This window comes from Poecile atricapillus, chromosome 3 (assembly GCF_030490865.1).
Source record: "Poecile atricapillus isolate bPoeAtr1 chromosome 3, bPoeAtr1.hap1, whole genome shotgun sequence".
Lineage (NCBI taxonomy): Eukaryota > Metazoa > Chordata > Aves > Passeriformes > Paridae > Poecile > Poecile atricapillus.
In genome coordinates this window covers 86,157,501-86,169,804 of record NC_081251.1, presented here as the reverse complement: position 1 = coordinate 86,169,804, position 12,304 = coordinate 86,157,501, and the positions used below count along the sequence as shown (strand labels likewise).

General features: G+C 38.7%; 1 protein-coding gene across 1 annotated transcript in view; it reads left to right on the top strand.

Annotated features, from left to right (window-relative positions):
- The window catches only part of KCNK5 (potassium two pore domain channel subfamily K member 5), a 33,827-nt gene extending 30,221 nt beyond the window's left edge, over nt 1–3,606 (top strand). Inside the window, exon 5 of the mRNA XM_058835637.1 lies at nt 403–3,606. Coding sequence (XP_058691620.1) covers nt 403–1,217 — 815 coding nt within the window. The 3' untranslated portion in view covers nt 1,218–3,606. The remainder of the gene's footprint in view (nt 1–402) is intronic.
- Nucleotides 3,607–12,304: the final 8,698 nt, after the last annotated feature.

Sequence of the window (12,304 nt, the reverse complement as noted above, 5' to 3'; positions counted from 1 at the left end):
CCTCTTCTTTCTTTAAAATCCACTGCTTTGTTCAGCACTTTGGTCCTCGTAAGTGGAACCCTGAATCTTTTTTTCAAGGAAGGTACCTAGATATACGTACTTCAGTGGCAAGAAGAAGACTTGTAATTTTCAAATGGGAAAGTGTTCACTTTTATATCTTATAAAGAGAGGATAAATATGCTTCATTTTTGTTAGTCCAGTGATCAGAATATGTGTGGCCAAGAACTGGAAGATGTGGGATCAACTTTTTCTTTCATTTCCCCACTCGCTACCTCTCTGACCTGTGTTCAAATAACAATGCTCTTTTATTGAGGAAGAGAGCAATTCTCAGAGTCATAACTTAAAAGGTTTATCAGCAGTGAGTCTTCTTTCAGTAATGTTTTTGTTTTTAATTTCCTGTAGGTGTAAATCCAGATGCAAACTATCATGCGCTTTACAGATATTTTGTGGAGTTATGGATCTATTTGGGACTAGCTTGGCTTTCACTCTTTGTTAACTGGAAGGTCAGTATGTTTGTGGAAGTCCACAAGGCAATCAAGAAACGGAGGAAAAAAAGAAAAGAATCATTTGACAACCATCCTCGGTCTAAAAAACCCCTTCAAATGGGTACCTCAAAGGATGTCAACATTTTCAGCTTTCTTTCAAAGAAGGAAGAGACTTACAATGACCTTATAAAGCAAATTGGGAAGAAGGCCCTGAAGACAAGCAATGACAAAATGATTATAGTGGAAAATGCCAAACAAATGAATGCCAGTATAGATGTTCAGGTGACTTACACAAAGACAGAGTCATTTGAGTATGATGAGGCTTCCCTGGACATGCAAAATGGTCACGTACTGAGACCCCTCCATGATAAACATATAGGAGACAGCCCTCTGGAAGGAACCATGTTTGTGAACCAGCTGGACAGGATTAGTGAAGAAGAAGGTGAAGTGTGGGATTCCAGAGACTATCAACCCTTAATATTTGAGAATGCAAATATAACATTTGTAAATGAAGATGATGATGAAGAGGAAGATATCTCAGATGATGAGGAAACGTCAAAATCCTCTATGGATGATAATCTTGCAGAGGAATCTGAAACTGCAAAAAAACTGGTAAAATTTCCATCCTCTGATGAATCTACCTTTACCAATAATGAGCTAGAACTTTCTGTGCCTTATGAACAACTGATGAATGAATATAATACAGTAAGCAATGTGAAGGCTACCACGTGAAGCATTCTGGACAGTGGTTTTTTGAAAGTGGTCAATGCATATTGAACATAGAGCAAGGGGAAAAGTATGTTTGCACCTTCTCTGGTCTCTTTGAAAACAAAAGCAAGTCCCAGACTAAGAAACTCCAGTCTCCTTTTCCCATCCTAAGTTGGTTTCTGAGCCCATCAGCTTTGCTTTTCTGAAAGACTTGTAAAATAACAGTTGAATTTGTGTCCTTCTTTAGATTTTATGGTTATTGAACAAAATAGAAAAGATTAATTAATACACTGGATCTGCTCTGAGTTCATGCATTTCATTAAAGAAGTAGTTTGGGAGTGTAACTATATTGATGCAGGACTGTTTTGGACATCAAATGTGTTTGGTTACTCCATTAGCCTTTCACTTCTGATTTGAATCCTGCTTTTATCACAAATGAAATCAAGGGGATTGTCCTTTGTTAAGTTTTTACTGCCAAAAATATGGCTCTAATACACTTTTCTTAATGAGAAACTTTGAATGGAATGCCAGGACACACAGCTGAGGTGTTTTGGTAGACAGAGAAGGAAGCTTCTGAAACATCTCTGTTGAATATGTCAGTGCTTGTCAAATTATAGTGAATCCTAATTTCTTAAATAAAATATTAAAATTAGGAATTCCAAAGGAATGGATCAAGAATGAGCCCTCTAACAAGGAAAAATCATCTGGGATGAAGCTCGTCAGTTGGGCTGCTAAGCTTTCACATCAGCCCCAGAGCTGTCAAAGAGTAACATGACTGGAAAATTTATTGATCAAAGCTTGTATGAGCACAAGCAGGATGCAATGAACTTTTTTTGTGCTGAAAGTGTCCTTCCACTGTCCATTTCCTAAAGGAAATACTTGAATGAACCTTATACAGTATCTGTGTACAGGTGAAGTTTTATTGACACTGTTCTTAGGAAAAAATCACCTTGGGAAACACAGATATTCTCCAAATGCCCTAATGCCTCTCAGAATGGACCTGTAGCACTGCTGCTGATCTGGGCAGTGTGTTAGTCAGTATTGTTGTTTGATGTTCCTCCCTGCCTTGGTATTTCAGACATGACTTGAATGGGAGATGATTTTTGAAACAGTTGATTACACCTTGTATATTATTTTTTTGTTCTTAGAGTTTGACCTGTGCGCATATACAATGGTTATTCTATCCCACTTGATAGAAGGTTGGGCAATATCAAACCTTGGGCAAACTTGAGATGTGATCAAGTGACTTCAGGCCATAAGGCACTTTTTTTAGAAGGCACTTTGGCTCTAAGTTTCTAAAAGTATTATCTTTTGACTTGGAGATGGGGTACTCACTAGAAGGAAACATGTCTGTTCATAACATGTATGCCCAAATTCTTTTGGCTACAAAGAAATTTTACCATGGTTTTATTTTTCTTTCTTTTTCTATATCTATGCATTAACCCTGACACCTCTTTCAAATGAGATTTTATGCTGACAAAAGGTACTGACTTCTGTTTTATCCAATATACTTGGAACAGTTTTATCCAGTATATTTGGAACAGAAAATAGCCAAGACCTTTAAACCTTAACACGTCAGGCTCTGCTGATCCGTTTGGTTTTAGAGTATTTAAGCCATTCTGGTATGTCCGAACATTTTGAAGGTTCAGTGAACAGTTAAAAGTTGTCTCAGTCTCATTTTCAGTGTAATGCTGGCAGACTCACTAGTTCTGTAACATGACCTTATGGAACCTTGCAATGCTAATCTTAAATTAATGGCTATTTCTGATAACTGCAGATATTGGCTGCAGCTTTAGTTGCTGGCCTGTTCCACAGAAAGAGGATATATGGGAAGCTGGAATCTGGTTGGATAGCCTTTAGATAGGAAGTTTTAAAGTTACCTACTGTGAAACAAAAGACTGTCTACTATTCTGGGTTTTTTTCCTAGAATTTTCTACATATATGACATTTTATCAAATAGAATGTGAACACAATGGCAAATCATTGCCAACTCATGTCCACCTCTCTTATACTTAACAACTGTGGAGTTAACCTAATTTGATTTGTATTTAATATGCAATTTATGGTAGTGTTGTTGAAAAGAGATTCTCATTTGTAATCAAATTCTATTATATTTACAATATTTGGAGCAGGGGTGGCTGGATAAATTTGACTTGTATCTGACAGGAAAGAGGTAGAAGCCATATCAAGGTGATTCTTATTTACTTCTAGTAAGATACCTTTATCCCCACTCTTCTAAAATTACTCCAAGCCCTTCAGGTTTTTGTATCTGAAGGTTTGTGGTTGACAGCTGTACTTCATAACTGTAAGAAATGTTAGGCAGGATTATGTGTGTATGTGCAGGATGTGTGTGTAGTCAGTTTAGCCTTCTCTTTCTAAAAAAATATTCTTTGTTTAAAAAATTCTACACAAACTTAAAAGAAAATGAGAAAGCACTCCATATAGCTTTTGTTGTCCTCCAACTTGTCTTCCATTATTGATGCAAAGATCAAAGTTTTAGTAACAGTTAGAAAGCAACAGAACAATGAGGAGAGAAGAGACTTTCAGCAAGTGTGTGAAATGGAAAAGCATAGTCCAGTCTTCATTTAAAAAACAAGAAGAAAAGAAAAAAAAATCTCTTTAATACTGAAATAATACAACCCAGACACTTGGCTGGGCTGCTTTGATTGGGAGGGGATGTTGCACACTGGAACCCAGACTCTATTCTGTGTAGCAAAGTGCACTTATACACCAGAGCTGAGAATAGATGAGATCTGTTTCATATTATCAAGCTAGATGTGGCTCTCTGGCCTTTCCCAGTGCAGTCAGCATAGACTATAAGTCTGCATAATAAGTATCATGGGATTTAAAGTAATAGTTTGAATTTATTAAAACAAAATACAATATTCCCAGTTTTTCAGGGAAACATGATCACACCTCACAAAACTGTTCTCAAGATATCCCACAATGTGCCTTAATGTAATCTTAACACTTGGAAAAAATTCCTCTTTACACAGGGGCCAACAGAATTGGTCTTGTTAAGCCCTACATGTTTCAGAGTTTTGGAGGGGTTTAGTTGCTGCATAACTTTCATAGTGGCTCTCTCCAAAAAGCTGAACCATTCCCAGGGTTTTTAAAATTATGGTGTCATCTCAGAAGTGCCAAAGTGCTAAACAAGACAGCTTTTTGCCTGTCTGTCTTCCATGTCTTGAGAAAAGAAGCTGCCTGGGGGATCTAAACTAATGTCTTTCTGCCTTCAGATTTACATGTAGTGACTTAGAGGGCTGGATTTTGTTCTATTCAGCTCCAAAAGTGTCTCCGAGTGAATTCCCCAGTGCTGTCTAGTTATATCTTGTAGTTATTTCAATTATTTGGTCAATCTGGAAACATATTATTTGGATGCCAGTTGATTTCATTTGGGTAACTAATAATGTTATCAGTTTTCTTAAAGCAGTGGAATTGGTTTTATAGGCGAGATGGATCTCTTCTTGGAACAAGAGGAAAGGGGAATTTTAAATAAGGAAAAAAGCTTAAAAGCATGTATAAAGAAGGGATGGAATAGCAGTGAGAACTCTTCTTTCTAGTTATTGTCTAGAAGTAGATTTTATTTCCAGTCACATGTGAAGGATGAGTTCACTTATTAATTTTGCCAAGATGAGCCAGTACTTTCAATGTTATTCTTTTTTCAAAAATTAAATCCTGAAATGTGACCCTGGAAGTCTGTTCCTACAAAAGACCTTTTAAGTGCTATAAGACTATGTGAACCCATTCTTCATGACATCGTTGTGATGATTCTTGGGTTTGTATTGCGCTATTGAAGCGTATTTTTACCAAAAGGGCATCACTTTCAGGTACCTGTCATCAGGTACATCAGGCAGCCTGACACATCTAATACACTGGTATGAAGTCACTGAGGAAGTACAAAATTAGAGTGTTAAATTTTTCTGAACTAATGATTCGTGAATCTGTTGCTGGCAATGGATATCACAAAGCATACAGAATTAAAACCAGACTGATCCATGGTGACACAGCTGTATATGCGAAAATTTTATTTTTCCTCCAGTTGATCTGGGAGGTTGTAGACACAGACAAAGAAAGTAAAAAGCAATATGTCTGTTGACTAAATAAAAGAACTTCGTAGATGTGTAATTTTTGTGCCTCGTGGGATTTGTGGGATTTGTTCCATTTGTTCCATTTGTGATTTTTAAAAATTAGCTTGTCTTTGATACAGCTTTTGATGTTTGTGCAGTTCTGACTCTTTATCACTCCAATATATGCCTGTCTGTTCCTTATTGCTGATTGTCACTGGAATCCCACTGTATGTAAATATTTGCTAAGTCTTTGTAAAATGTAATTTATTTTAATATTTTGCAATAAAAAAATTACAATTTATTCTCTCTGTCATGAAAAGAATGGCAATCAATATTTCTTTTTACAACTACCTACACTTGTAATGCACTTTACAGATGAGAATGGTACTGGCCCAAAGATCTGGAACGTAAACAGCCAAAAAAGGCAAGTTGTTATATGCAAGCATATGCCTCAACTTGTATGGGGTATTGATGACTTTAGTTCAAAGGCATCTGGTCTTCAATTAGATACAGCATAGCAATATATTATTCAATGTGGATTTTGGACAGCTGTTGAAAAATAAACTGAAGTTTATTTTAAGGGCTGTGTTTTAACAGTGGGCTGCTTTTAAAGAAGATGCACAGAGATGGGAAGTGTTAGAATTAATCAGTACTGTGATAAAATAAAATGGACATTTATGACTGGTATCTGAATCTTATGCCAGACCTATTAAAATATCTGAGTAGCTGTTCATGAATTTTTGCAATATTTCTATTAGCATTGCTCACTTTTACAGGCTAGAAGTATGTCCAGTCTTTCAACTGCAGCAGTTTCCTTGGCAACACACTGGAAAATAGCTAACTACCTGCTTTAATGGGCAGCAAAATGTGATTTGGTGATACCCATGATAGAGATGGAGCCGTCTGAAGAAACTGGGACAACCTCAGTCTTAGGAGGAAAAGACTGAACCTTGGCTTTTAGTCAACTGAGAGGAATTGATGAGGAATGAGCTAGGAAAGTGGAGAGAAGAATGGGCATGGGAGTGAAGGGTGGATGCTGTCAGATTTGAGTGAGGGTAGCCAATCTCTGCTTTTCCCCCAGCCACAGAACAGAAGCAGTGAAGGAGGAAGTGCCTGACTGGTGACTGGTGCCAAAAAGAGCCAAAGAGGGAGCTGGCAGCTCCTCATGGAGCTGAAGACAGGACAAAGCATGGAGTCTGGTAAGCACCAGTAATATTTCTACCAGCTCCCAACAGGCTGGGGACAATTGTTCACCTTCTGCCCTCGGAATTTTAGTAGTGTCAATAATTATTTATAGAGGGGAGGGTATCAAGAAGTAGGAAAACAGGACAAACCTGTATCTTTTACATACATGTTCTTACGGTCCATGCCTGGCTGCAGGTTTTCTGAACACAACAGCTTAATAGATAAAATCACAGACCAGCCTGACACTTAAAAAGCCTGAAATGTTTTCACTGAATGTGTATCATAGGCCTTTACAGTGCCTGGTGCAACATGGTACCAGCAACCTGCAGCTTGTGGACACAGAGAACTCAAACCTTTAATTCTGAGAGATGACGACAGTAAGAAAGCAAGATGAGTTTTGGTTCAGGACCATTTTAAACAGAGTAATTCTACTCCATTCAGGGTCATTTCCTGTAGCTGGACCCAGGTCCTGAAGGACCCATAAAATACCTCTTTTATGCAAGGAGGTGGTGGAGCTCTGTTACCTATAGTTTAAAGAAAAAGGGTTTTCTTTTTAAATTTGTGACTTGTGCCTGTCAGCAAGGGTTGGCTGGTTTTTGGTTTGGTTGATTGATTTTTATTTACTTTTTTAAACATATTTTTAGCCTCAACCTGCCCTTGGTAAGGTAACTTAATACTGTGATATATAAGAATAAAAGGTTATGTGGAGTATAACATTCCTTAGATTTTTACTTCTTTTCGTTTCTTGGAGAATTCCCTTGACATGCACCCAGACTGAGCCTCCTCCACATATCCTGCCTGGCTTTACTGGCTGACTGTGGGCTGTGGCTTCATCCCTGAGGAAAAAGGGGGAAATGATGAGTGCATGGGAGTAAACCGAGACCTGACCAGTCACCTATTTTGCTGAGAGCAAAGCTATGGCATTGCCCCTCCTGGCAGGCCTTTAGCGCTCCATTCAAACTTGTTCATCACTAGGTCTTGTGCAGCTGGGTGTACTTGAAGGGGTTGGTGAGGGATACTCACTTTCTTTTTGGCAAATACCTGCTTTTGCTATGCAGCTGATGAAACCTCTGCTGACTCATGGCATGGGCAAAGTCTTAGGGAAAAAGGGGTGCAATTCTTTCCTGCCTTGATTTTATTCCCAGCTCCCAAGGAAACAGACTCATAAGGGGTTGGGGTTTTGGGGGGTTGATGTTTTGTGGACAATAGGTATCCAAGCAGGTGTTGCGCATCTTGGGGTGAACAAAGTATCTGCCACTGGTTATCTTGGACTACACAGGCAGCCTAGCACAGGGAGTTGTACCATGACTGATAGGAACATAGAGGTCCAAAACAGAACACCCACAAATACTCATCTAACTGCCCAAGGGAATTTGCTAATTTAACACCAGCAGGGCTTCTCTGGAAAGGGAGAGTTAATATGGACTGGGATGCTGGAGGCATTATCCTGCACAGAGGCTCCCTGAAAGCCAAGTATCATGTTGTAGTTGGGAGGGTTTCCTCTGATAGCCAAGATTCCAAGTACAGCCCATAGCCAGAACTCCTGGTTAATAAAAAAATTAGTAGATATATGGAAAATATATGAACATGTGAGAAATATTATTATTTAAATGTTCTGAAAATAATTTTGGATTTTATAAGTTAAACTGAAACAACTGTGAATTCAAAGAGTTTTGGTTTTCTGTTTAGAATATTTTTTATGGGATGCCGGAATTTCTCTCCCTCTTGTCACTCCTTGCTGTTCATAGGAAAGAACAGAAGAATGATAACTCAATCTTCATATTTTGATAGTTACGTTGTTTCCTACATGGAGAAAGCTGTGGAAAATATTCCCTGTCCCCTCTTTTGTCCTTACTGAGGTGATGCTGCAAATGACAAAAGAAGCAGAAAAAACCCTAAAAATATGAATTCTGAAAAATTTAAAATCTCTGAAACTGAATTTCTCCTTTGTGAGGAGGTTAAAACACAAAATATTTTAAGTACAAGTCAGTATTTTTCCTGTAGACATTCTTTGAAATTTCCCATGCTAACTTTTAATACCATTATTTCAGCTACTCTCCTAAGTATGCTAAACAGAAGCACTCATGTTTTCAAACTACATCTATGCATTATTAATTCAGGTAAAATGTAAATACTTTGACACACATTTAATCTTATTTGATATAAAAGTATAGTGTGGCACCATAACATGCCTGTAATTGTAAGGAGAATTAATGCACTCAGTATGAATGGCCAAGAGCAAAAAATTCCTATTTAAGGCCTGTTAATAGCTTTGCAGTGTTCTGCGGACTTTTGGCTTTGGACATTTGTTGATCACATTTCTGTTTATCTAGTTAAGCTTTTGGGTGTATAAAGAAATATCATAATTCCTAATTCCACTAAACTCAGAGAAAAAAATCCTCTTCTGTGCTGATTTGTGGGTTGGGCGCTATCCATACTGATCAAAATGAACTGTGCAGAGGAGTACTTGTTCCTACATACTCCTGGTTGCTGGGCAGAACTGCAAAATATGTGCATACCAATGTGAAATGAATTTGTGCTCACATTGAAATAGAAGTCACAAGCTTTTAGAGCTGAAGTATAAGTGTTTATTCATAAAGCTTTGTTGTCCTTCTTTGGCAACCTTCATATTTGTGACTTACTGGTTGTTGGGAGCTAGCAGAAAGTGAGGGAACAAATTAACACTTCAGGTGCAGACAATCTCTATTGATGTACTTTATTCCTTTTGTCCTGGGACTTTTGCCAACTCATCTCTGGCACAGTGGGAAAGGAAGGAAAAATAGTAAGCTAATTGGCCTGGGTTTTAATTGCTTATTAGAATGAGAAATTAATACAAAAGCAGGAATAAGCAACACACCTTGGACACCTGGTGGTGGGACACTGCATTCTGGCTGTTTTTGTGGCTGCTAGTTTTTAATAAATGATAGAAAACGGATGGCTTAAAAGTGAGAAAGGCTTGCAAGGATGGCTTTTTTTGATACAGTGAGGAAGACTCAAGTTTTAAGGTTTTTTTCTGTGCTGCTTTTCTTCAGAAAGTGAAATTCACTGATGTAAATTGTGAGACTAGACTCTGAGATATATGACAGAGATCAGATGAAGACAAGAAGGTAAAGCAAATATCTGTTTTTAAAATGTAACCTTCAAATTATCTGTAGCTTTGTGGTGTAAGTTCTCAATCCTTCACAGCTGCTCAAATTGAGAAAACCTGACATTTAGCCCCAACTCTGGTAATCCAAGTATGTCAGTCAGGCAAAGTTAAAGGGATGGGATGTTGAATTAAATTTTTTAGGGCGAGAGATAAAATTTGTATCAAGTACAGGAAGAAATCAGAACTACAGTAGCTGAGGAATCTTAATTGTGGGGAGATTTATTCTAAAACACTAAGAAATTAGTTTTCTAGCGAATAATTTCAAGCAGGTTTCTCAAGATGTCTGGCTGAGTGATATTGATGTCTCTGGGGGAGTTTAATTTTATGATGTTTGTCAGTAGAGTCAAAGTATAATCTTATGGAGGCATAACAGCTGAAAGCTGCAAAATCTGCAGGAAAGAACTGGCAGTTTTTAAAACGTGTAGGCTTGAGACAGGCTTCTTTCAAAGAATGCAAGGAAAATAAAAAAATAAAAAGGTGGAGATGGATTGTAGCTCTAACTGGCTCTTATTTAAAAGTTTCTGCCCCCAGATATAACTGTGTCTTCAAGTGCCATGTGGTTTTGGAAATGTATGGGATAAACTGGCACAGAGTGGGAGGAAGAGACTTTGGGGTTGTCAGAGTACATGTACTGTAAAATGACCATTCTTGAAAGCAATATCAACAAGTCTCAGTGTGGGGAGAATTGTGACTGGTTTCAAACACACTTTCTAGTCAGACCTATGCAGGAATGACCCAAGTAATTTTTCAAGGAAGGATACCACTTCCAACCCTTTGATCTATATCTTTGGTTCCCATAGCTTGTCTTCTTGCTTATATGTCTTAATTTCCCCTTCCCTTAGCTGTGTTGCATCTGCCCCATGTCCCCTAGGAACATCACGGCTGCCTGCAGGCCGCACACAGCAGCCTCTTGGCATTTGAGGCTGGTAGCCAGAAGATAGACTTGGCTTCTCCACTCAAACGGTGTCAGTCTGAACAGCTTCAGCTACAGGAGGCAGACACTGAACAACCAAGGCACCCAGATGAGCAGTCATGGCTTCCTTCAGTGAAAAAGTCAAGCTTTTGCACACTTTCAGCCATGCTATTTTTATCTTCTGGGGATTAAGATTTGCCTGGATGTAGTTCAGTAAAGAGCATGGGTAGAACTTCACTAGGGGGCAATGAAGTGGACTGGGCAAGCCCACTGAAATACAGAGACTTGTTAGTGAGGCTCCAGTTCAAAACAGATTTTGAAAGAGGATATGCCTATTTTGAATTTTAGTTGCACTTTTTCTAGCTCCATGTTCCTCCTCCTCTTCTTCCCACTCCCTTTCCCATTTACCAGCACTCCTACACTCCTCTGCCCCACTTCATAACCACAGTGGTCCCTACTGGTGCAGCTGTTGCCCTGAAAACTCAGCTTCTGAGCTTGCTGACATAGTTTTCTAAGACTTTCCCAGGACAGTAACTATAAACATAGAGATAGGTATGCATTCCTTCTGTTACACATCTTGTGATGGACATCTCTCATGGCCAGTGGAGTGGGAAAGTCTTATCCTGACCATCCAATCCCTGGCCATGGTCAGAAACCTATAAATCCTGGGAGGAAAAATAAACTTTCTCTTCCTTTCACCACACCTCGAGCTGTATCCGTGTGATCTATTCAGCACCAGCGGCAACATGCAGCCTCTGAACTGGTTTGATAAAGCTTAGTCTTTCTAGTCTGGAACTTTCCAGAAGGCTTCCAAACCTCAGATACTCTTTAGCTTGCTGTTGTGTGATCACATCTCTTGACACGACTACATTTGTCTTTCTAGATGTGACTTAAAAGCATGTTACCAATGTACCAAGTAAGTAGCCAAACTATCATGTTTTTAAATGAACCTTTGGCTCCTAATCAACAATTCACCAGAAGAAAAGAAATTGAATAGCACAAAATATGTTTTATTATTTACAAAAGGCATAATGGCCTGGAGACTGGAAACAGAGTGGGATTGAAAACCATATGGCAACCAATATAATCTAGAGACAGCCTACATATCAAATCTTTAGGGTACAGAAAACTCCCACAGTGGAATATTTTTAAGCAGTAGAGAAATTAATATGTGCTACTTTCCCAGTTACAGCCAAAGCTGTGACTTTAAAAATACCATAGATCAATGTCAGGAACCATTTATGTATAATACTTGACTGTAAGTGGCCTTATAATACCAGTGAGAGGGGAGGAGTGGGAATGGGGTCTTACCTCTGTGCAGAAGCCCCCACCACAAGATTTGCCACTTGTTTTATAAAGGAGTCTATGGAAAGCTGAGAATGCATGAGAGCACAAGCTCATAGGATGGATGCTGCTGGTACCATGTGCCATAGTTGAATTCTAGGGTGTTGTGGTGCCAGGGAGTGTACAGGGACCATTTCAGACAGGAACAATCAGCTGATTACAGGCACAGAAGAACAGACTATGAACAGCAGCTGCCAGTGGCCCCAGTCAGAATTATTTGAGATATTTGTATAGTTTGCTTTGCTCTTGGTTAGTTAGTCTCGACCTGAGGCAGAGGAATCTTCAAGTATCAGGGATATCTAGCAGCACCAAAGTCATTGTACACAAAAATGAAACCCTAGGAATGAGAAACAGGATTAGATTGAGACACTCACCATCTAGAACTTCAAAAAGGAGGAGGAAAATGGAGCAACCCTCACTCCAGAGCACCTGTGTTGATATATTTTATATA